We start from the raw sequence: 23,929 nt of genomic DNA on the forward strand, positions 1-23,929 counted from the left end.
TAGGATTTGAATCTTTTAATCTGGGCATGACTTAGGGGCCCAGCTTTCTCCCCCTATCCCGTAAGTCCCCTCCTCTGGCCGGAGCTTCAGCAGGAGGCAGATCCAGAGCACCAGGCTCCACAGACAGGGCCCCAGTGACTTCTCAGGCCAGACATCTCTGTAGGCCTGGGTGGGGGACGGTGGGGAGGGGACTAGTGAATCCAAAGGAGATGTGTCTGGGCTCCACAGTCTCCTTTGGCTGAGCCTGGGATACAGGTAGCCCCCGAGTCACTGCTGGTCCCCTGTGAAGATGGAGCCAGGCAGGGAAGCCATGTCAGGATGAGTTAGCTAGTGGGAGGGGGGCGGGGACATCTCCTCTCCTCACAGCACAGGCACTCACCCTGGGTGGCCCTGGGCGCCATCTCGGTCCGGTAGATCTTGAAGGCATCATAGGCAAACACTGAAACCAGGATGATGCCAAAAACCTGTGGGAGTAGGAGCGGGGATGGCATAACAGAGGCTACTGAGCCATTGGATTAAGGGAGAAGGAGGTGGGTGGTATGGGTGAGATGCAACCAAAGCCTGGGCTCTGGCTTTGGCTGTTGACACAGTGTGTAAGCACCAGCCAGAGGTCCTGAGGGGCTGAAGAGCCCTGCAGGGCTGAACTCACAAAAGCAGCAATGGCAGCTCCATCCCGGGAGGTCACGGCTGCAAAGGAGACCACCAGGAAAATGATGATGGCGCTGACACAGCGGAGGAAGTCCTGGGGGCCAGGGGTGCAGGGTTAAAGGGACCTCAGAAGGCAGGGGCGCATCACCCTGAGGTCTCACAGGCTAGTCAGCAGCCTGACCCTCAGGCATTCTGAACTCCTACGGGAGGATATCCCCGGACACAACAGAAAGCACTTTGGAGAGAGAGCGAGCTCATACTGCCACCCAGGGAACGGAAGCAGATGAATGGAGAGCAACCAGGACGAGAAGCCAGGGGCTGGGGTGGGCTGAGCAGGCACAGTGGCTGGAGCCCAGGAGCAGAGGCTGGAGCACACCAGCCAGGAGGCCTGGGCCAGGGCTGGGGCTGCACCTTTGGTGAGTTGGGGGAGCAAATCTAAGGGCTGTGTCCTTATTGTCAGTAACCCCATAGCTGTGAAACCAATGTGGGGCAAAGCCCAGCTGGGTGTGGAAACTGAGGAAAGCTGGGAGAGGAAAGGAAAACTCAGCATTCAGAGAAGGAAGGGACCAAAGCAGGCTGGGAGTCAGGGTTCCTCACCAGACAGGGCCAGTTAAGCCGGTCGAAGCGCTGGTAGTACTGGGTGGCGTAGAGGAAGAGGAAGGCGAGCGTGATGAAGAACTCCAGCAGCGCTGCGGCCATGTAGGCAGAGATAGAGGCCGTGAAGCAGATGAAGATGATGAAGGTCAGGGCCTGCAGGACCAAGCATGTGGAGCTTGCCAGGGAGGGGACACAGACGTGTGCCAGGCCTTTGCCTTCCCCTCCTTGAGAGCTGCCCCAGACTGGCACCCACCACCCGTCCTGAGAGAGGGGAAGGAAGAGCTCTGGCATGTCTCCCCATCCCTGGTGTCAGGAGCCACCATTGCAGAGTATTTGACCATCAGGGGCATTCCCCAGCCTCCCACTGTGCCTCCGAGGCATCCCAGCAACCCCAGCAGTCTGGCCAAGCTGCACGGCAGCGGGGGGCACTATTCGAGGGCGTCTCCCAGGAGCACAGAGTACAATGTGAATGCCAGCCCCTGGCCACAGGGCCTGCCCCCAGGAGGCACCCCCTGCCCATAATGCTTCCCACTCCCAGACGCCTAAAACTCCTCTGACAAGGATCAGAGCTTTGACTCCACACCCAGAGAAAAGGCTCAGAAGGCAGATGCTGCACAGTGGACTCTGGGGGTCCCTTCAGCTCTGGCGCTATAGGATGGCATATATGCAGAGGCCTTAACTTTGCACTGGGGTCTTGCTAAGTGACCAGGGAAGAGCCTTTCCTGAGAATAGATGTCCATGGGCAGCAGGCAACAGATCAAGCGCAGCTGCAGGAATTCTGTGCTTTTTGATAGTTGGACTTCTTGGACATGGCAAAAAGTGGCCATCTTAGAGGCCAGGGAAAGACAGGCTGGTGTTACCCCTGTCCCATCCCTATGTCGCACACTCCCTCCTTGTCCCCGAAAGCTGTCCTTTTATCTAGTCTAACCTCAGTCTTTCCTGCTGCAGCTGAAATCTGCCTTAACTGCCTCCGGATGGAGAGGCAGCAAGAAGGAAGAACAGTAGACAAGGAAGGGGCAGCTGGGAACAGGAGAGGTGTCCCCAAAGCTTGGGGAGAGGGACTGCTGAGAGGTGAGCCAGGGATGGGGAGACAGAAGCACCAGGTCGGGGAGGCAGCTGTTACCAGCTCGGTTTCCAGCAGGATGCCTTTGAGGGAGGAGAGGAAGGTCTTGTCCACGGCGAAGCCCCGGAGCTCTGCAGCCGCCCCCTCCTCAGGGGGCCGGTCCCGTCGATCCCAAGCACTGAGCATCTCCGTGGGGCCCACCACACGGCCCCCCACTGCCACCAGCCCAGGAAGGGAAACAGAAACCTGGCAGGATGGGGAAACAGACAGGAGCGAGAGGGCACTTCAAGAAACCTGAAAGTGAAGCAGGGAGGCCTGCCTGCCTGTGGTCGCTGGGGGGGCCTTCACCCAGCTGCACCCAGAGCCCTCTGCTGCCGCTGCTCGGCCCCCAGGAGGCACGTGGGGTGGGGAAGCGGGGAGGAGGGGCTAACCCCTCCCCTCACTCGGAGCCCAACCCCATCTGGAGAAGGGGAGAAAGAAGGGGGAAAGGCCGAGAACAGAAACCAGGAGGAGCTGGGAGGTGAGCCGAGGAACTGGGGCAGGACTGGGAGCCCCCAGAGCCCTAAGCCTGAAGAAGTTTGTGTCCCTCCCCGCTAACCTTAACCCTCTTCCTTGGCCAGTCCTTTCTCCCCTTTCCCTTTGGGGAGGATGGGAGCTGGAGCCTGGCCCAGGCAGCACCCCCAGGACCAAGCTGCAGCAGCCAGGACCAGAGGACAAAGACGGATTGTTGGGGGGACAAGGGGGCGCTGTGTGCCCGCAGCAGTGCCTCAATGGGCCTCTGTCTCTCCAGCATGCCAGGAGCTGGCCTGGCCCCCACCCTGGTGTTCGGGGTGGGCCAGGGAGCCAGAGAGGGGAGGGAATGGGAGGCACAGCGGAAACTCCGGAGGGCAGAGAGAGCTGGCAGGGTGGGCGGAAGGTGAGGGCTGACAGTGGGAAGCAGAAGGGACAGGCTGGGAGACCACAAGATGTTCCGGCACCATGGACGCCAGGGACAGGTTAGGCATTTTTAAATACAGATATTTATTTGGATAAATCACTCCATGTTCAATAATAGCTTCTTCCTCAGAATTATCCATGTCAGAAGACTAGTAACTATACCAGAACGTGCCCAAAGTAGATGCTCGCTGAGTGTCTGATGAATGAATGAACAAATGAATGAACAAATAAAATGGAGGGCTCTGCACGGGCAAAGAGAAAATATCAAAAAAGTGCTTGTGCTGGGCCAGGGCATGGGGAGGAAAAGATATAGGAGTGGTGGCCTCAAGAAATGGGCAGAGTTTTGAAAACCTTCCCTGAGAGGAAATGCCAAGACACCAGCTTCCAGCAGCCCCAAGCAGCAGCTGCTGCCTTTAAAAAATGTTTCCAAAAAATATAAAAGTGCGGTTGCCTCCAAAGCCCCCCATCCTGTTCCACTTTCCAGCTGCTCCAGGTGGCACTTTGCAGGGGCAGAGTATTCGAGTGTCCTGGTGCACCGTGGCAGGGGCTGGCACACCTGGCTCCAGTCTTCCTAACAGGGGACCAGCCTCAGGCGGGCACAACTAGGCCATCACACGAGGCCGCACACACACACAAGCCAAGGAGACGCGGGTAGAGCCTGCGCTCCAGGCAGTAGCCGCTGTGGGCCTCCTGCGCCCTGCGGCACGGCCGCCGGTAGAAGACGGTCTGGTTGTGGTACAGCAGCTCCGAGTTGCCCAGGGGATCCATGTGGGAGCCCGTCTGGAGGCTGACGCAGTGTGGGCACAGGCAACGGGCGTGGTACAGGTCCTGGGGGAACCGGTTCAAGTCCCTGTCCAACCTGTGGAGGTGGCACTTGTCAGGCCCTGCAGGGATAGGCCAGAAGCAGAGAGGGCCGGGTGGGTGGGGTGGGGAGGCCAGAGGAGGCTGGGGGGCCTGGCTTCTTTGTCTCAGCTCTGGCAGCCACTTGCTGTGTAACTTTGAACAAGTCACCTCCCCACCTCTGGATTGATTTTTCCCCAACTGCAAATGAGGGTAGGGTGCAGAAGAGTGACTTTCCAACTGAACCTGGGACCTTTAGGAAGGCAGGGAAGAGGAGCAGGCTCCTGCCTTAGCTTCCAGCAGACCAGCAGTGCTTCTGTCTGATACAGACACTGGGCTCTAGCATGAGGTTTCTTGTTGTAATTATGAAGCTTAGATGGTTTTACTGTCATTATTATTATTTTGCAAAAGTAAAAACTACTCTGACATCTAAGTGTAAAAGAGTATGAAGTGAAAACTAACAGTCTCTCCCACCAGTTGCACTCCCCAGAGGGAGCCATCATCAACCATTTCCTGCACATCCTTCCAAACGCTGTCCCAGTACAGTTATACGCACACTAGAGAGTGCATGGGTGGCCAGGCGCACTGGCTCACACCGGTAATCCCAGCGCCTTGGAAGGGCCTGGCAGAAAGATCACAACAGAGTGAGAACCCCATCTCTATGTTCTAAAAAATTTTTTTTTAATAAATAAATTATAAGAGTGCACAAGAAGACTTCTTTACTTATTCTGAAAGGATTGCATGGCCAAAAAAAAAAAAAGAAAAGAAAAGAAAAAGACTTGAAATCCTCTGAAAAGTAGACCTTCCAAAGATCTGGGACTGCAGTAGTCTAGCAGGAAACAGCCCGCAGGTTATAGAACCATTCCGCATACGGACAAGCCTTGGCACGCGGGGCTTCAGCTAGCACAGCATTTCCCAAAGTGGGTTCCCTAATAAATTCCCCGCAAGAAAGGGGTTGGGTGGTCAAATGAGTTTCGGAAACACTCAGTTTAACTGTTTCTTTTCTACAGACTTTTTGCAGACTGGAATGTATGGAAGGCATTCTGAATCTCCAAGGAGTAGGGGCTGCAGCAGCCTTTCTCAAACTTACTTGACATCATCACTTTGCCTGAGGAGCAGCTTGTGGGATGAGGGTTGCACAGAACACACTTTGAGGAAACCCAACTGAGTGGCTGTCAGGAATTCATAGCCTCCCACCAAGGGGTCTGGATCAAAGCTGAGTCAACCATCTCAACCGTCCCCTTAAGAGGTTCCCACACCATTGGATTTGGCCCAGTAACCAGTCAGCCTTCTGAGACCACTCCAGAGCATTGTGACCTGTAGTGTCTACCCCTAGATCTAACCTCAGTTAAAGCCGACACCCTCCCCGCTCCACTGAACTTCTCTATCCCCAAAGCCAAGGCTAAGACTTATGGGGAGTGGGAATGCAGACACCTGGTGAGAACACAGGACAGAAGAAGAAAAATGTTTGAGACCCCTAAGGCCCTAGAATTGAGGGTTTTACTCCTTAGAATATTTGTAACCCATCCATGGCCCAGGGCAATACCACTTGATATTGGGATGCTTCATGCCTGTATCATGCCATTATTCTCTGATATTTTTGTTAGAAAAGCATGGGCCATTATAGGGATTTTTAAAAAAGAAAAGGAGAGAAACCACATAAGTATGGACTTTTACATACATTATATCACTTGATCTGCACATTAGCCTATGGGATATTATAGAGTTTTACAAATGACAAAAAAAAAGAAAGCTGGAGCTTCAAAAACTTGAGTAATTGGCTCAAGGTCACCCAATGAGAGTCAGAGCTAGGACTCAAATCCAGGCCTTGTCTAACTCCCAAACATTTATGGCCTCTTTGAGATCAAAAAGGGAAGGGAGGCTGGAATTGGATGGAACTCCCTGGTCCCTCACACATACTCTGACCAGCAGACATAGGGGAGCTCCTGCAGGCATTTGGGAGGGGACAGCAGACTCACTCATATCTCCAGGGGGAGATGGCTCTGCTGTTGAGGGGTCCATCTTCGCTGGACCTGCAGGATTCTGGGTGGGAGGCGAGGCTAGCTGGTTCTGGGGGAGTCATGAGCACAGTGCTCCACTTCAGCCATTCCTCAGTGGAGTCCTGCCCTTTCCTGGGGCAGCAGCTGGGCCGATGGCTGCAGTCCTTCTGGAATCCTTCATGGGAACCAAGAGTGTGGGTTCCCATGACCATTGCCAAGAATGCAGCCACCTGTAGGAAAAGGCCAGTGAGAGACCTGCTCCCACCTAATCCAGGTCCCCTTCCCACCCAAACCCAGCCCCAGCTGCTTTCTGAGATGCTGGTTTCCAGCTCCACCTGGCTTCCAGCCCCAAACTCAGGAACCTGGCCTCCCTCCACCCTCAGCAACATCTCTGCTCCTTTCTCTCTCAGCAGGCGCTCTGCTCTGCCCACCCTTTGTGCACTCACCTGGTACATGCTGATGCTGCTCACTCAGCCACAGGTGTGGAACCAACCAGCAGCCCTTCTGGAAGCAGGCTGACTGGAGCAGGTTAGGAGTCCTGGTTTTATTTTCAGCTAACCTGTTTTGTTTATTCAAATTTATTTCCACTATCTTTTGGAGGGAGTGACTTGAGATTTAAGAAAAACAAAAAACAAAACTGAAAGTACTCACCGTCAAATTGGTACTAATTGATAAACACTTATATGCACATATGGAAGTAACATTCACTGGGTGTCGGGCAGGTGGGAAGGGGATGGGTATATTCACACCTAATGGGTGCAGTGTGCACTGTTTGGGGGATGGGAACACTTGTAGCTTTGACTTGGGCAGGACAAAGGCAATATATGTAATCTAAACATTTGTGCCCCCGTAATATTCTGAAATAAAAAAACGAAAAACCCTGAAAGTATTTCCAAAAGCTGCTTAAAATGCAGTGAGCATCATTATAAGCCTGATAGCTGATTGGATAAACTTTGCTCTTTGCACTTTTCCAGTGTGGGGTCAAAGCAATAGTGTTCCGCTATTCTGTGTTCTTGCGAACTGCCATTATGGGAATTTCCCTGGCTGGTTTGGTACTCAAAATTAGGCAATATCTTCTGGCCTGGAGGCCTCATTTCCATGACCTCTGCTGCTCCCACCCAGGGTCTGGTCTCCACGATTTTCCTTCTTCTCAGATGTCCTCCTGATCACCCACCTTGGTGAGCACTTCCCTCTCTCTTGGTCTCCTTGGACCCCCATCCCCTTTTGTTCTCTGACCTCTTCCCCAACTTCGATGACACCAACTCCCATGATGCCCATCATCTGTAACTTCCCCCCCATTGTCCCTTCCCCACTCTCCCACTTCCCCTTGCCCTCTCCAGTCGCTGCCCCCAGCCCCATCCCCACACTCTCCCTGACCTCCTCCTTGGGATATGGAGGCAGCCCTCACCCCACAGGACTGCCAGGAAGGCCCTAGTTCCATGAGTTTGTTGGCCAGATGGGCAAGGTCTGATGGAAGAACCTGTGGGTGACTGTTCCCATTGCACAAATGAGAAGGTGAAGCAAGGAAGAGGAGGGACACTGTAACAGCCTCACCTAAGACCCAGGGGAGGTCTCAGTTCCAAGGACAAACCTACCCTCAGCCCCGCTCACAGGGCCTTGGGGACATGGTCCATGGCAGACATAGCTGTTGCTCTCATGCCATGGGTGAGTCCACTCAGCCCCAGCACCCCCAGCAACACGGGCCACTGTCAGCCAGGAGGGAGAACACGTGCCCCAGAGAGGCCTGGAGCTAGGCCTGACCTGGAAGACACAGGTCGGCCGGGGTCCAGCCTGCTTGTGGGCAGGGTGCTGAGAGCAGGCCAGAGCTCACACCTCTCCAGGCCTTTCTCTTCCTTCCTGCCTAGCACCCCCTCATTCCCCACCCCTCGTCTCTAGAATGATGCTTCCTGATTTGCATGTGCTTTCCCTTAGAAAATACTCCTGTAGTAACCAAGGACTCAGGAAATAAACAAAGGGAGCCAGGAATAACTTAAACTGTAGAGCAAGAGGTACTCCTTCAAATTTGAAATGCTTTAAGGCAAAGCAGCACCAAAGGAGAAGAGTGATGACGTCAGAGGCCATTCTGGAGAATTGGGAGAAGCTGCTCTGATGAGTCTTAGGAGGGCTGAAACCACAGGGGCTTGGGGGGGGGGTTAGGAGAAGCAGGTGGTGGCTGGGGGAGCAGGGCACTTAGGAAGAGCAATAAGACCACTGTTATCACCCCACTGCCACTGGCCCCCTCTGCCCCGTGTTCCCAGACTTCCTCCCCCTTCCAGATACCACAGGTCTCACCTCCTGTGCATTCACCTGTGCCAGGCATGGTGGTAGGCCCCGGACATTCTTTATCTCATTTTATCCTTACAATAAAACCACGACATGGAAGCTATTATCCCCATATTACCAATGAAGAAACTGAAAGAAACCCAATGAAACTTAGTAACCTGCCCAAGGTCACACAGTTAAAAAGAAGCTAAGCTGGCTTTCCGTTCCAGCCCTGACCAACTCCGAATCTAAGCTCCTGGTACAGAGATGCCACATTATGCCCATCCCCAGCTGGCTATGAATGGAAGGGGAGCTCCCACAGGGGGTGCTTTCCTACTCACCTGGGCTTGGGCTGGAACAGGTCTCACCTGCACCTGCCCAAGGCTACAGGGTATTTGTGGCCACTTAGGCATTCAGCCCTGCTGGCTGGGATTCACTCTCCAGCTTTCTGTTCCCCAGCCTGTGGTCTGGCACATGGCCTCTGGGTGGCTTCTGGTGTTCCTGAGCAACCCCTAACCCCAAGACAGGCTCTTAGGGGGCAGTGCTGCTTTAGAAGAACTGGATGCCTATGGGTCTCCCCATACCAAGGAGAACCGCAGGGCTAAGGAAGCAGTAAACCTTAGCCCAGAGGTCCTATCCTGGCCACTGTCCGGGAGGGGGTGCTCAGAGGAGCTAGAAATGATTCCAGCTACTTGTCTCACTTGCTGACTCTGCAGAAAGGACACAGCTAGACTACCAGGGACATTGCCCTTCAGGAGATGCCTTTGGGGTATCACCTTGAGGCAGAGGGCATGGCCCCCAAACACACAGTCTCCCCCAGGGTTGGCTCAACCCACCCTATGATGCCTGGGCCTGACCGGGGAACCTGTGCTCTGAGCCACGTGCCCCCACCCCACACCCATTTGCTCAGCCACTGCCCTTATCTCGGTACCAGCTCTGTGGGACTCCTTAGGGTGACTCCCTGTCATGATAAACATTTTCCAGAGGGGTTTCCTCTTGGGATGACTTGTTTTGGAACCCCTGAGTCATCTCAGCTTCCAGGGAATCCCAGGAGGTGTGGGGATACGGGGGTGGCAATGGGGAAAACGCAGGAGGCTGGAGCAAAGGAAAGTTTACACACCCCTCACATCAAGGGTCCCCTCCCAGCACGTCCCCATCTGCCTGAGCCTGACTTGGCAGCCAAAGAGGGCTTGCTGGGATTCCTACCCCCATGCCCCTGAGAAAAGAGGTCAGCACCTACCAGGAAAGGGCAGGGAAGATGTGTTGGAATACACCTGCCACCTCGGCTTGGAAAGGCTGTTGGGGCTTGCAGGAAGTTAGAATATGGCTGTCCTGCCCTTTCTCAGGAGGATATTCAAGTCCTTGTCTGCTACTTTGAAGTCTTGGCCCTGCCAGTGACCAGCTCTGGGGTCCTCCCTCCTGTCCTTGGGTGGGTGGGGGTCGGGGGGAACATTGGCCTGGATGGCCACAAAGGTGCCAACCAGATTAGCTACTCTGGACCTTAGCTCCTGAAATAGTGCTGGATCCAAAGGCCTCAGCAGGGTCTATTGAAGCTCACCTGTGCTCACCTTAAGCAAGGCTGGGGCACTGATGTTAAAATGTTGAAATGCTTCTGCATCTGCTCATAAGTAGATGCTGCTCTCAGCTTTGGGACACCCTCCTACCACACTTCCCTATGATCCAGCACCTAAAGGATGAACACCTGGCACAGAGAGAGGCCTCCAGAACATTGCTCCCATTTTCTGATTGGTAGGTGATAATGGTTTAGCTACAAAAATGCTTAGGAGTATAGCCTCAGGAGCATGCCCTCAGGGAGAACCCAGTTTGGCCTGGGAGACACATGAAGAATCAGAGTTAGCAGGACAAAGAGCCCAGCAACCCCCTACACCCAGCCCAGGGCTGGTGTCTCCCTATGGAGCCTTCGGTTTACTCAGCTTTGTCCTATAGTCATCGCTGTCCTTGTTCATTCAGCTGCTCACCACATGTTTGTTGAGCACTTACTATATGCCAGGCACTATTATAAATGCTAGGAATGCAGAGGAGGACAAACCAGATAAGGTAAGCCTCATGAAGCTTATATTTTTGGAGGAGACAGATGATAAACAAAGAAACAAGATAATTTCTGATAATAATAAGTGCTGTGAAGAAAACGAAACAGCGTTATGAGATAGTGGCAGCAGGGAGTTCCAGGGCTGGGGGAAGGGTTTAATGTTGTGAATCAGGGAAGGCCTTTCTGAGGATGCAGTATTTGACATAATGATGACAAGGGTCTGGGCAAAGAGTGGCCTAGGCCGAGGGGGCAGGACATGCAGAGCCCTAGAGGTGGGAAAGAGCATGGCATATTTGAGAAACAGAAAGCACGATGGTGTGGTTGGAAAACAGGGGATAATGGGGAGAGTGGGATGAGATGAGGTGGAAAAGGTAGGCAGGGACCAGATCACACAGGGTCTTACAGGCTACAGTGGAACATCTGCATTTTATTCCAAGGTCAGTGGGAAGGTACTGACTGGATTCAAGCATGAGTTACATGATCTGAGTTTCTCAAAGGCAAGCTCTAGGCTCTATGTCCTTGACATTCTGGTACCCTCTCAGGGCTGGCACCAAATAACAATAATAGTTGCTTTTGTCCAACATGTATACATCACGGGCCAGACACTGTTCTCAGGATGCTCTTAGTCCTCATAACAAGCTGGCACTATAGGTTCCTTTATTACCCCCACTATACAAACAAGGAACCAGAAGCTCCAAGAGTTCGCGTAGCTTGCCAAGGTCACTACCTACTGTTGGAACCAGGATTAGAACCCAGACATTCTGGATGCTTTGGGTCCAAAGTGAGGACTGAAGAATTAGTGAGCACGCAAGAAGTTTTGGGTAGCAGGAGGAACAAGAAGAGGTCCAGGAAGTCTCAAGGTGGGGTGAAGAAGAGACCAGCTGGCTGGATCCTGCAGGGAAGGGGAAAGAATTAGAGAAAAGACTGGGACCTGGGAAGCCAGAAGGAGGGGCTCCTTCTTTTCCACTCCCTGAATATGGCAAGGGCAAACCTTGAGAGCCTGGCTGCCTGAGGCTGCTGCCCACCCAGGATCTCAGTTACCCACCCAGCCTAGATTTTCTTCAACCCTACCTGTAGCCTAGAGCTTTCCCTGGACAAATCAGAATTACCTTAAACTTCTGTTTGTGAAGGAGAGGGCAGAGATGAGGGTATAAGGACAGGGGAAAAGCTTCTCTTGCCCTTAACAAGAAACACTTTCAGCTTTCAGGAAAGCGTAAGTTTGGCTGGGCAGTGACTCACACCTGTAATCCTAGAGCTCTGGGAGGTCAAGGTGAGAGGATCACTTGAGGTCAGGAGTTCGAGACAGCCTGAGCAAGAGCAAGACCCCTTCTCTACAACAAAAAGATAGAGCTGGAGCCTATTGTACTAAGTGAAGTATCACAAGAATGGAAAAACAAGCACTACATGTACTCACCATCAAATTGGTATTAACTATCAACACTTATGTGCACATATAGCAGTAACATTCATCGGGTGTTGGGCAGATGGGAGGAGGGTGGAGGGGATGGGTACATACTCACCTAATGGGAGTGATGCACACTGTCTGGGAGATGGACACACTTGAAGCTCTGACTCAGGTGGGGCAAAGGCAATGTATGTAACCTAAACATTTGTACCCCCATAATATGCTGAATTCAAAAAAAAATTAAATAAATATAAAAGAAAAATTAGCCAGGCATAGCGGTGCATGCCTGTCATCCCAGCTACTCACAAGGCTGAGGAAGGAGAATCTCTTGAACCCAGGAGTTTGAGGTTGCTGTGAGCTATAATGATGCCACTGCACTCTACCCTGGGTGACAGAGTGAGACTCTGTCTCAAAACAATAAAAATAAAAATAAAGTAAAGCATAAGTTAGAGGGAGCCAAGGTAAAGAGGAAAAACCATGGAAGAAGAGTATTGTGCTAGGCATTCTATACACATTTACTCCTCACCAAAGTCACTGTTAGAGATGAGGAACTGAGACTCAGAGATGTTATATAACTGGGCTAAGATCATGCAGCTAATAAACCAGTACTGACTCCTGAGTCTGGCTGGCTCCATTCCATGCCTGGGCATTCCAGAAGCACAGTCTTATTTCCCAGCGGGTTTGTACTCTGCTGTCCCTCATCTAAAATTTATTTCCCCAGGCAGGAAGCCCCACTGCCCATCTCCAAGCCACCATCTTGCTTGGTCTTAGCAGCTTCTTTCCTGCTTAGCCTTTTCTGACCTCCATCTATTTTCCCTAGTGCCAGTCACAGCATTAATCTTTGGGGACAGGGTTCCCTGCTCACCTTCAACTTTGGGCCCCAATTTTTCTTGGCAGTCCCCTGGGCAGAGATCACACAAAGTCACTCCCCTACTTGAATGCCTGCACACCAGACAGCCAGGGCTCCCAGGTCTGGGTTCTGGAGGAGGCTGGAAAGTCTTCCTAATGGTCACCTCTGACCAGACTGGAGCTGGGAAGGGGGAGCTCTCCTTTCAGATGTACCTGGAAACTTAAAAGTTCCTCTACTAGCCTAGGGCAGTCTGAGTCTGTCCAGGATTCCCAGCCCCTTGCCCAGATCTGCACTCCACTGACCGTCAAGTCCGGAGCCAACACCATTCATCCCCATGTTCACCCTAGAATCTCTCCCCATTCTACCCCATAGGCTCACCCCTCCCCTCTGCAGAGCGTTCTTCATAGGTGCCCAAGCAACAGGGTGTGCAAGGAGCTGGGGCAGATGCCCCTGCCCCATTCACTGTCCTAAGAGGTGCCTGGATGTGTCGGCCTGTGGAATGGGGGGCCGGGGGCGGGAATCTGTCCAAGGCCTCAGGTTCACAAAGAGGCTTAAATTAGACTTCTGATCTTACCGACAAATGAGGTTATGCATAGACTCATTCTCCATTTTATGTGTTTGAAGTGTTAATTTGTTAAATGTAAACACTGAAAATACACTACAGCTTTTCAATCCTGTTTGGCATCTTGCTTTTCAAATATCAGGAAGCTCGAAAATGGAAGGCGGCAGGCTTCCCTGAAGCCTGAGAGGCCCTGATGTGTGCCCCAAAAGGAAGATCCAGGAAAGCGGGGTGGCTGGAGGGAGGCAGCACACACTAAGGAGTAATATAGGACACAGGAGGTGTGGGGCCTAAAAGCCCAGTCCTTTCAGATGAAACTTCTGAGGAGCCAGATCCCAGCTCCTGAAAGAGTTCTAGACCTTTTTGTGCCTGCAGTCCCCGCTTCTTCTCCTCACAGCCGCAAAAGTGAGCCAGGCTGCGGATGCCGACAGGCCCAGACTAGCACGGGAGTGTAAGAGGCCGCACAACCGCCCGCCTGCAGCTCTGGGGCCAGACGCTCAGGCTTCAGGTTCTTCCGCCAGGGCCAGAATCCACGTCCAGCGCCAAGCTCCCGGGCTGTCCCCGACAAGAACCGCCGGCCTAACCCTGCCACCCTGCACGGCAGCACCAAGGGGCGGAGAGGCTTCGCTAAGGACCCCAGCAAGGCGGAAGGAGCGCGCTCCCTCCCATGGGAAAGACAGATGTGGGGCTAATGAAAGGGAGGCAGAAAGAGGCGCGGGCCGGCGGGGGAGAGCGGGGGCGTGGCGGGGAGAGGCGAGCCCCCGGGAGGGAGCGGACCAGACCACCGCCAGGGCTGCAGCGGAGTCCGCAGGAAGAAGGCGCGGGAGAGAGGGGCCGGGAGGGGACGCGCGGTTGGTCCCGGAGGGTCGCGAGCTGAAACTCTACACCCGCCTTTGGAAGGATCGTCCCCCTTTCTCCTCCGCCCCTTCTCTTCCCCTCCCTTTTCCCTCCCTCCTTTCTCTTAATCCCCAGGACTGAGACCCGCGCAGGAGAGGAAAGGGCCCGAGGGCAGAAGGAAGGAGCCGCACTGAGAGGGAGCCGGGAGCCCGGGAAAGGGAGAGAAGGGCAGCCGCGAGCCAGGGGGCGAGGCTGGGGGCCAGGCGCGACCCCCGGGGCCTTCCCGGCCCTCTCAGTGCCCCCACCCCCGACCCCGGCGAGTCCTCAGGACCCCGGCCCCTGCTCCTCCGCCTTCTCTTTGCTCCTTTTGCTTTGTGGCCTTTCTCTTCGTTCCCAGAGACACCTGGGAACTGCCCCAAGCTCTGGGGCGCAGAGGGCCCGGCCGAGGCTGCGTGTGAGCGGGGGCGGCCAGGGGGCCGAGGGTGGGAGCGGGAGCTCGTGGCCCCGCGCCCTGGAGCCGAGGGCCGGAAGGGGGCTGGGCCCCTCTGCTGCCTGGGTGCGGGCAGCGCGGTGGGAAGCCCGTCCCGCCTCTTCGAGTCGTGCCCGCGTGCGGGTTGCAGCGGGCCCGGCAGCCGCCGGCGAGGCGGCGTCGCGGCGTCCCCAGACCCCCGGGGCGTGCTGAGAGTGCGGGAGAAGCCGCCTCGCCGCCGCGGGTGCGAGTGTCCCAGCAGAAGCACTCACTCGGGCAACCCGGCCCGACGGCCACGCTCTCGGAGGCCTTTGGTGCCAGCCTGGCCTCCCTTCGCTAACTTGGGCAAGTTTGACGAGAGACAAACGTCTCAGTTCTCGCTCTCCCTCCCTCCCAGCGGGTCCCGCTGCAGCGCCCCGGGCCGCCGCGACCACAGCCCTGAGAGCACCGCTGCCCGGCGCGCTCGGCCGGCGGGGAGGGTTGGCCCCTAAACCCGCTAGTCCAGCCCAACCGCCCCGGCGGCTTCTCCCAGCCCTCGGGGCTCTCCGGGGCGGCCTGGAGAGACGTCGAGCGCAGCCCCAACTCCCGCCTGCTCGCCCGCCTCGGCCCCGGGAGGGAGCTTTGGGCCGGTGCGGGTCCGGGGGCCTCCGCGGCCTGGGGCAAAGCGGGTCCGGGGGTCTGGCCAGCCCGGCGGCCCCCGGGAGGCCGCGGGGACAGTACAGAGCGCGCGCCCTTGGATGCGGTCCCGCAGCGACGCCCCGGCCCGCCCCGCTCCTCCTCCTGCCTGGTCAAGCTGCCTCCCATTTGGGAAGTTTTGTGGGTTTTCTTTCTCCTCCTCCAACCTTGGCGGAGGCCACGACTCAAGCGCCACAGCCGGGGGCGGCCTCCTAGCCTGGAGGCCGCGGACCATGGTTCAGGGCAGCCACCGCTGAAGTCAGCAAAAGCGAGCCTAGCCTGAAGCAGGCTGCACGGGAGGCCAAGGCCATGGCCATTGCCACGTCGGTGAGTCCACCAAGGAGAGGAGACTGCCGGGCAGAAACCTCCACAGCCTGCCTTGCACTCTCCTGTGACTTTTATTTCTGCCCTCTCTTTGTCTCTCGAAGGCCCCTTTCTTCTCACTTTTGTTTCCCTTCTCCCTCGCACTCCTCGGCCCCTGCGGCTTCTGGTTCTGGGTTTGCCCCTCCTCCTCTCCTTCTCCCCCTCCCCAGTCTCCCTTTTCTTTCTAGAGTCTGGTTCTGGGTGGAGGGGAGGAGGCAAGTGTAGCCCGAGTGCCGTCTGCTCTTCTCTGGGCGGGAACAGATGGCCGCTAGTGGTTGGCAGGGGCTTGTGATTGGGAGGCAAGTAAAAGGTTGGGAGGGGGCTGAAAGGACCAAGTGGCTCAAGGAAAATGGGAGAGGCCCAAGGACTCCAGGAGGCCCATCTCTAGAGAGGGGATGGAGGAAAGGGGGAAACAGATCAAAGGAGGGAGATCTGGCTGGGAGAAAGAGAAAATAGAGGGAGGAGGGAAGGTGATGTCAACCAGCCTCAGGCCACTTTCCGGGGATTGGGGACAAAGGGAGGAGACAGCTGGCATGACGAGACAGTGGGAGGAGGCCTCCCAGAGAGCACTGTGGCCCCCTGCCACCCCCATTAAGCCAGCCACTCCCTCACAAGCCAGCTGGGCCTCTGAGGAGGGGTAGCAGGGGCGGCCACACCCGTCATCAGTCAGTCAATCAGCAACTCTGGCCTGGGTTCTTGGAATTGCAGGACCCAGAGGTTTGGCCCCATTGGCCAGAATTCAAACCTAACACAGGGAGGAGCGCTGCACAGCCCCACCTCTGCTTTCTGTCCTGCACTCTGTGCTGTCTGAATCCAGGCAACTCCATCCACTTTCCACCCTTTTGGAGGTCCTGCCTGGGATTTCTAGGGAAAGTGAGCTTGCCACCTGCTTTCTGGTGCTCTCTGAATGGGGACTCTGGGAAAGAGAATTGTGAGATGGGGAAGAGAAGCACAGAGCCACCCAACATCCTCCCATACCCCTTGAGGATGGGTTTGATTTGGGTTCCTGAGACCAAACTCCTTTTAGTTCCTCAATCTGTGGTGCCCCGAAGACCTTAGCTCAGAGCTGGGAAAGAGGGAGGTCCTTTGGAGGTGGAGCACCTCTGGGGTACTCTGACATAGAGATGCTGGCCCAGGAGCCAGCTGCTCAGTTTCCTAGTCCCATAGCTAGATTTTCCCCGTGTATTGGGGTGGGGGGATGTTTATGCTAATAGAGCTCATGAGATCCTAATAATAGCTATTTATTAGCGTTTAGTACACCTGGCCCCGTGCTAAGCTGTGTCATGATTTTTTGATGCAATTATCTCATCCAGCCCTCACAACAACCTTGTGAGGATAGTACTGTTATTATCTGAAAACGGATATTTGGATAGGGATTGGGAATTCTACAAAGGAGGAAATTGAGGCTCAGAAAAGTTAACAATCTGCCCATAGATGCCCAGCTAGAAAGAGATGAAGCCAGGACTCAACCCCAGGTCTTTCTGCCTCTAGAACTGTGCTTTTATCCCCCTGGCTAGATACAAAACACTGATTTATAATTTACAATTAGAAAAGTGTGGTGCTAACCAGGAATTTGTGTCATCTGGTTAGCATATTTTCTTTGCATGGGACAATATCCTTTAAAAGCCAAAATATAATCAGAAAATGTTTGATGGGTTTGGACTCAGGCAAGAGGAGGAGTCTATTTGTTGTTAAAGTCACCCCGCCTGGACAGCCTCACCACCAGAGGGAAACATCAGCCAAGAGGAACATGAGCTCCTGCTGGCTAAACAGGGCATCCTTCTCCCCTGCCCGATGGCAGCCTGCCTGAGATCTTTAGCTTGAGATTTTTTGCCGAAATTAGTAAGTCCACATGGTTACAGGGCCTACCGTGCCCAACTAGCTGCTCTCCAACACTACGTGTAAGCCACCACTGCCTGGGACCCTACCCTACCGGCAGGCCCAATCATTTATAGTTATAACCGAAGCTGAATGTAATCTCACATTTTAAGCGCTTTAAGTTTGATTCTACTAAAGGACATCATGGAGCAAGAGCACTGAGAAGGGCTATAGCAAAGGGTATAAGGAAGCCTTCATATGTGCTTTACTCATCTTTGAGTTATGGACCCTCTCGATTTAACCACTGTTTCTAATTTTAAAAAAAGAAGTAGATTTGAACATTTGTAATTGTGGAGAGGTTGTAGAGTGAGTAATTGAGAGAGTGCACGCTCTGGAATCAAACAGCCTGGGGTTCAAATCATGCTCCACCAGCTGTACCGGCTGTATGTCACTGGGCAAAATACTAACCTCTCTGTTCCAGTTTTCTTTCCAAAATGGGGATAAGGATGGCTTCTGCCTCATAAGCTGCTTGTGAGAATTAAATGAAATGAGATGATTAATGCAAAGATTTGCATGGTGTCTAGACATACCATTTGCATTTGGTACCTGGACTTTATATTACCTGAGCATGTGGTCCTCATTGGAAAAAGCTTAGATGCCCCCACCAGACAGAACTAGAAACAGGCTGATAAATGTTTGCTTTTGGTTGCTCTGCCAACCGCACTCCATGCACACTACACTAGAGCGTGTACACTTTTCTCTTCTCCATGGTAACCTCAGCCTCTTCTGGTAGAACCTTATTTGCTCAGACTGAGAACAAAACAATTGCTTCGTTTCTGTTTTCTTTCTTATTAGGCCTAGGCCTAGGCTGTCTGGACGAGGCTTCTCCCAGTCTCTCCCAAAATGAGGGGTCTCAGCAGCTGCTTAATCTAACCTTTTGCTTGTGAGGGACAATGGCTAGGGAACAGAGGGAAGGTAAAGGAGACTGTACGGGAGACCTTAGCAGGACTTCTTCGTGTGGAGACTGTACGGGAGACCTTAGCAGGACTTCTTCGTGTGCTGTGGAAGAAATTCATTCAACGTGTGTATTAAGGATTCCAAGTCAGACCTCACTGCAGAGGCTAGGAATATGGCAGTTCCTGTCCTCATAGGGCTTACAGCATACGAGAAGAAATAGATAATTAAAAAGTAAATAAACAAATAGTATAAAGTATTATGAAGGAAACAATAGACGGAGACAGACACAGAGAATGGAGCAGGAAGAAGAGTGAAGAAAAGGCCTCTCTGAGGAGGAGACATTTAAGCAGAACTGAAGGATGAAAAATGACCAGTCAGGAGAAGAGCACATTGGGTAAATGACGCAGCAAGTGCCAAGGCCCTGAGGCAGGAAAGAGCTTATTTAGTTCGAGTAATAAAAAAGAAGAGGGAGCATATGGTCAGGCAGAGCTGTGTCAGGAGCTCAGATTTTTAGCTTGAGGGAGATGAGGAGCTCTGAAGGGTTTTGAGCAGGGGTGACATGATCTGATATGTGTGTGAAGACCCCTCTCCCCACCTCCCCCTCACCCACCAGGCCCAGCTGGCCCGGGCACTGTATGACAACACCGCTGAGTCCCCCCAGGAGCTGTCCTTCCGCCGAGGGGATGTTCTACGGGTACTGCAGCGGGAGGGCGCTGGCGGGCTGGACGGCTGGTGCCTCTGCTCCCTGCACGGTCAGCAGGGCATTGTGCCCGCCAACAGAGTGAAGCTCCTTCCTGCTGGCCCAGCACCCAAGCCCAGCCTCTCCCCGGCGCCCCCATCCCAGCCTGGTTCACCATATGCAGCCCCAGATCACGGCAATGAGGACCAGGAGGTGAGAGTGGGAGCCTCCCCAACCCCAAGCCAGGAGAACCCCATTCCTCCCCACCGCCTCCCACCCCGGGCCTGCAGTGAGGTGGGCAGCTAGAACCCTGAGGCCGCAGCTCTTCCCTGACTGTGCTGTGTGAAGCCTGTCTGCCAACCCTTTCTGAGCTGTTTCCCTCTCAGTACAGGGCAGTTTGGAAAGTCTCTAAGCTCCTTGCACTCAGACGTTATCAATTCACTGGCCCCTACTCCTGACCCACCCACCTATCTTGACCCCCCAGGTATATGTGGTGCCACCTCCAGCTCGGCCCTGGCCTACCTCAGGACCTCCGGCTGGACCCTGCCCACCCTCCCCTGACCCCATCTACAAGATCCCCAGAAGCAGTGGGACCCAGCTGGCTGCCCCCGGAGATGTCTTGGAGGTGAGGGCTACAGTTCATGTGTATGTCGGTTGGGGACAAATAGCCCTCAGGGTTCATTGCTGAGTGAAGAGTAACTCACCACTCCTCTCTCCAGGTCTACGATGTGCCCCCAACTGCCCTCCGGGTTCCATCCAGTGGCCCCTACGACTGCCCTGCCTCCTTTTCCCCTCTGGCCCGGGCTGCTCTGCAGTCCCCTGGAGAGGATGAAGCTCCCTACGATGTGCCTCTGGCCCCGAAGCCACCTGCAGAGCTGGAGCCAGATCTGGAGTGGGAAGGGGGCCGGGAACCAGGGCCCCCCCTCTATGCTGCCCCCTCCAACCTGAAACGGGCATCAGCCCTCCTCAACCTGTATGAAGCGCCCGAGGAACTGCTGGCAGATGGGGAGGGCGGGGGCACTGACGAGGGTATCTACGATGTGCCCCTGCTGGGGCCGGAGGCTCCCCCTTCTCCAGAGCCCCCAGGAGCCTCAGTCTCCAATGACCTGGACACCTTGGCCCGGCTTCTGGCCCCATCCCCACACAGGCCCCGGCTGCCCTCAGCTGAGAGCTTGTCCCGCCGCCCTCTGCCTGCCCTGCCTGTCCCTGAGGCCCCCAGCCCTTCTCCAGCTCCCTCTCCTGCCCCAGGCCGTAAGGGCAGCATCCAGGACCGGCCTCTGCCCCCACCGCCACCCCGCCTGCCTGGCTATGGGGGCCCTAAGGTCGAGGGCGATGCAGAGAGCAGGGAGGTGGAAGACGATCCAGCAGGGCTACACAATGAGTATGAGGGCATTCCAGTGGCCGAGGAGTACGACTATGTCCACCTGAAGGTAAGCTCCCCTGGGCAGCCCCACCATAATTCCCCCAGGCGAACTGGGGGAGGAGCGTGGAAGCCTGGGGCACACAAACAGCCACCCCCTCCCCTCCCTTCTGCCCCTTATCCTCTCCCTGGCCCTCCACCCTGCAGCCTGAGACCCCAGTGCTTGGCCACAACACTTGTACCAGTGCCACATTCCGCCCCCAGACCCAGCTTAGGGCCACTAGAGCTCTCAGACCAAGAGTCAAGGGACTGCCGTGTCTGATGACAAGAGCGTCCTTGGGAAGGAAGGGGGACTGGGTACAGAAAGAAAGGCCACATGGGCCTCCCCACCCTGTTCCCCTACCCCTGCTCTGAGACCTGATCTCCTCCTGCAGGGCATGGATAAAGCTCAGGGATCTAGGCCCCTCGATAAGGCTTTTGCAGGGGATCCTGAACTGCTGGAGAAGGGGCTGCCGGCCCAGCAGGTAACCCTGGTTGGGATGGCCTAGAGAAAGGGGCTGGGGAAGGAGGAACAGGAACCTGGGAGAAGGAGCATTCCTAACTGAACCATGGAGGGAAGTAGATTAGGGTGCAGTGAGGCAGCAGGGTCAGAGTATAGAGGAGTTAGAATTCAACAGGAAGGAGCTGGAACTTGAAAGAGGATGTTAGGAATTCAGAAAGAGGGGAAAGAATGTGTTGGAGAGGAGTCAGAAAACCGAGCAGCCAGGGAAGCAGAGTTTCTGGGCTGCAGGTCAGACCTGGGCCGGGTGACTTCTAAGGCTCCTTCCAACTGTGAACTCCTAGATTCCTAAGAGACCTGGCTCCCAATCCCTGCTCTACTACTGAGAAGCCAGGGGCTCTGAAGCCATCAGTTAATCTCTCTGGGCCTCAGGAAAGTGAGGTGGTTTTCTCAACCCTGTCTAGAATGTTCATAACACAATAGCCATCATCTATCGGGTATTTACCAAATACCAGACCCTGTGCTGAGCACACTGCATGCATCAATATTAATTATAGTCATAGTTAATACTCATGCAGTGGTTACAGTGTGCAGTGCACTGTGCTAAGCCCTTTCTATATATTATCTCAATCTTCACTGCAGGCCAGGTGCGGTAGCTCACGCCTGTAATCCCAGCGCTTTGGGAGGCTGAGGCATGGGGATTGCTTGGGGCCAGGAGTTTGTGACCCACCTGGGCAACACAGGCGAGACTGTCTCTACAGGAAATAAGGAAAACTTAGCCAGGTCTGGTGGCACACACCTGTAGTCCCAGCTACTTGAGAGGCTGAGGCAAGAGGGTTGCTTGAGCCTAAGAATTCAAGGGTGCAGGGAGCTATGAACACACTGTTGCACTCCAGCCTGGGCAACAGAGCAAGATCCTGTCTCTTAAATAAATAAATAAATAAATAAACTTTACTGCATCTTCATGAGGTCCATACTAGAACTACACTATCCCATATGGTAGCCACTAGCCACAGGTGGCTGTGGAGCACTCGAGATATGGCTGGATCAAATTGAAATGTGCTGTAAATATAAAAGGTACGCTGGATATTGCAGACTTAGTATGGAGAAAAACTCAAGAATTTTCATATTGATTACATGTTGAAATCAGAAATTTTCTTATATTTGGAGTTAGATAAAACATTTGTTTCTTTTACTTTTCTTAATGTGGCTACTAAAAATTCTAAAATTTCACACGTGGTTTGCATTACATTTATATCGGGCAATGTAGTTCTAGACTCCCTGTTATAGAGATAAGGAAACAGAAGTTCAGAGACTTGAGGTTATTTGAATCCACCTCTATCTGACATCAAGTCTGGGCACTTCACTGCCTCTCTCTCTAAGAATCTAAGTTTTGTGAGGGGCAAAGGTAAGAGCTAAAGGGATCGCCCTTGGGAAGAAAGGAAGGAAGGAAGAACGAAGAGAGAGAAGCGGGGGAAGAACGTGGCACTGATGAGCGCGTTCCCACTGACCACTCTTCTTGCCCCTCAGGAGGCCCTGTCCCCAGGGGAGCCGTTGGTTCTGTCCACCGGAGACCTACAGCTTCTGCACTTCTATGCAGAGCAGTGCCAGAACCACTACTCGGCGCTGCAGGCAGCTATGGCGGCCCTGATGTCCAGCACCCAGACTAACCAACCCCCACGCCTCTTCGTACCCCACGGCAAGAGGGTGGTGGTGGCTGCTCACCGCCTGGTGTTTGTTGGGGACACGCTGGGCCGGCTGGCGGCCTCTGCCCCTTTGCGAGCACAGGTTGGGGCTGCAGGTACAGCGCTGGGCCAGACATTGCGGGCCACTGTGCTGGCTGTCAAGGGGGCCGCCCTGGGCTACCCATCCGGCCCTGCGGCTCAAGAGATGGTGCAGTGTGTCGTGGAACTGGCGGGTCAGGCCCTGAAGTTCACCACCCTGCTCACCAGCCTGGCCCCCTGAGGGGCCCTTGGCACATTTCTGCCCCTCTCCTGCCTGCCAAAGCCCCCTCCAGTCCTTGGGTGGCTGGAGGGCTCTGTTTTAGGGACTAGGAGAGGTGGTGGTATCTTTCCCCTTTCCTGCCCCTTCCTGTCATCTCAGCCTTTCACAGAGGCATCTCCTCCCCCAACCCGCAGCTTTTTGTACGAGCCATTTTGTATAAATTATTTATATTTAATATTATTCCCTGCTTTGTCAGGGGCAGGCATCAGGCCCTCTGGGGCAGGGAGGCACTTGACTCTTCTCCTCCAGCATAGGGTGGCAGTCATTGCACTGCCACCCACCTCTGGAAGCTTGCCTGCCCAGAGAATGAGAGGGGCAGAAACCTGGGGCTACATGGAGCTTCTCTCTGTTTCTTGGCTCTGGAACATCAGTGCCACACTGTTAGCTGAGAGTAAGGGCAGGACGTGGACTGCACAGAACGAGAAGATTTGGGAGAGACCAGGCTGCTCCTCCCCTCCAAAGGCAGGAGAGGGCTGGGCTCAGGTGTGGCCGTGCACCTCAATAAACCCTGTTGTCTGCTTCCCCGACTGCTTCTTGGGAGCCTGGGGGGCGGGCTAACGCCCTTTGGCCATACCTATGGGACACTCGCTGTGAGCAGGATGCCTTTAGGGCTTTGGGGGAGATTTTGCTCCTTTTTTCAACACTATTCAGTGGACAGGTTCTCGGCTCCCATGACACACCAGGCACAGTTCTGAAAGTACACTGTGAACGTACCTTCCTAGTGAAGGTGGTATAGACATAAAAGTCAGTTAAAATAAGTAAATAAAGAAATAAAACAGATTTGACAGTTGCTGGTGATGGAAATCAACAGGGTGATGTGAAGAGATTAACTAGAGGAGGGGAGGCACCAGTGAAGGAGACTTTAGAGAGGAGGGTTGGGAAGTGATATATGAGCTGAAACCAACTTGGAGGCTGACAGAACCAAGGAGAGTCTCAAGATTAGTGTTCCAAGCAGGCAGACACCAACTACTGACCTGAAGGGGCTTCCTCCAAGACTTCATCATCAAGTGATGTCATTAGAGAGATGTCGATGTGGAGAGAGGTTGACCCCATGAGAG

The 23,929-nt window shown here is 54.3% G+C and overlaps 3 protein-coding genes across 6 annotated transcripts; 1 reads left to right on the top strand and 2 right to left on the bottom strand.

Annotated features, from left to right (window-relative positions):
* CMTM5 (CKLF like MARVEL transmembrane domain containing 5) lies at window positions 1-2,628 on the bottom strand. Of its 3 annotated transcripts, XM_045525389.1 has the most exons (5): window positions 2,369-2,628; window positions 1,246-1,398; window positions 650-742; window positions 380-464; window positions 1-281 (listed from the first exon to the last, which is right to left on the bottom strand). In XM_045525389.1, exons 1-5 carry the CDS (start codon window positions 2,492-2,494, stop codon window positions 268-270), a joined length of 471 nt encoding a protein of 156 aa, XP_045381345.1. In that variant the 5' UTR covers window positions 2,495-2,628; the 3' UTR covers window positions 1-267. The 3 variants fall into 3 exon arrangements, with proteins under 3 accessions (XP_045381345.1, XP_045381363.1, XP_045381354.1); XM_045525407.1 differs by lacking the exon at window positions 1,246-1,398; XM_045525398.1 differs by lacking the exon at window positions 650-742.
* A 1,218-nt stretch (window positions 2,629-3,846) lies between these two features.
* Window positions 3,847-6,473, bottom strand: IL25 (interleukin 25). The gene is given in 3 exon segments (XM_045539810.1): window positions 3,847-3,894; window positions 3,896-4,103; window positions 6,064-6,473. Coding segments are annotated over 3 exon segments (666 nt in total).
* An 8,261-nt stretch (window positions 6,474-14,734) lies between these two features.
* Window positions 14,735-23,390, top strand: EFS (embryonal Fyn-associated substrate). 2 transcript variants are annotated; one of them, XM_045525430.1, is made up of 6 exons: window positions 14,735-15,518; window positions 18,943-19,221; window positions 19,493-19,633; window positions 19,728-20,438; window positions 20,803-20,892; window positions 22,398-23,390. In XM_045525430.1, the coding sequence occupies exons 1-6, from the start codon at window positions 15,501-15,503 to the stop codon at window positions 22,830-22,832; spliced, it is 1,674 nt and encodes a 557-aa protein (XP_045381386.1). In that variant the 5' UTR covers window positions 14,735-15,500; the 3' UTR covers window positions 22,833-23,390. The 2 variants fall into 2 exon arrangements, with proteins under 2 accessions (XP_045381386.1, XP_045381394.1); XM_045525438.1 differs by lacking the exon at window positions 14,735-15,518 and having other exon boundaries at window positions 18,955-19,023; window positions 19,110-19,221.
* The last annotated feature ends 539 nt before the right edge of the window (window positions 23,391-23,929 follow it).

This window comes from Lemur catta, chromosome 1 (assembly GCF_020740605.2).
Source record: "Lemur catta isolate mLemCat1 chromosome 1, mLemCat1.pri, whole genome shotgun sequence".
In the NCBI taxonomy this organism is placed as follows: domain Eukaryota; kingdom Metazoa; phylum Chordata; class Mammalia; order Primates; family Lemuridae; genus Lemur; species Lemur catta.

Coding starts and splice junctions, on each gene's coding strand:
- CMTM5 (XM_045525389.1), bottom strand. CDS start 2,494: ATGCTCAGTGCTTGGGATCGACGGGACCGGCCCCCTGAGGAGGGGGCG. Junction 1,399..2,368: donor TCCTGCTGGAAACCGAGCTG/GTAACAGCTGCC, acceptor TTGGTCCTGCAG/GCCCTGACCTTCATCATCTT. Junction 743..1,245: donor GGCTTAACTGGCCCTGTCTG/GTGAGGAACCCT, acceptor CCTGGCCCCCAG/GACTTCCTCCGCTGTGTCAG.
- EFS (XM_045525430.1), top strand. Junction 19,222..19,492: donor ACGGCAATGAGGACCAGGAG/GTGAGAGTGGGA, acceptor TTGACCCCCCAG/GTATATGTGGTGCCACCTCC. Junction 19,634..19,727: donor CCCCCGGAGATGTCTTGGAG/GTGAGGGCTACA, acceptor TCCTCTCTCCAG/GTCTACGATGTGCCCCCAAC.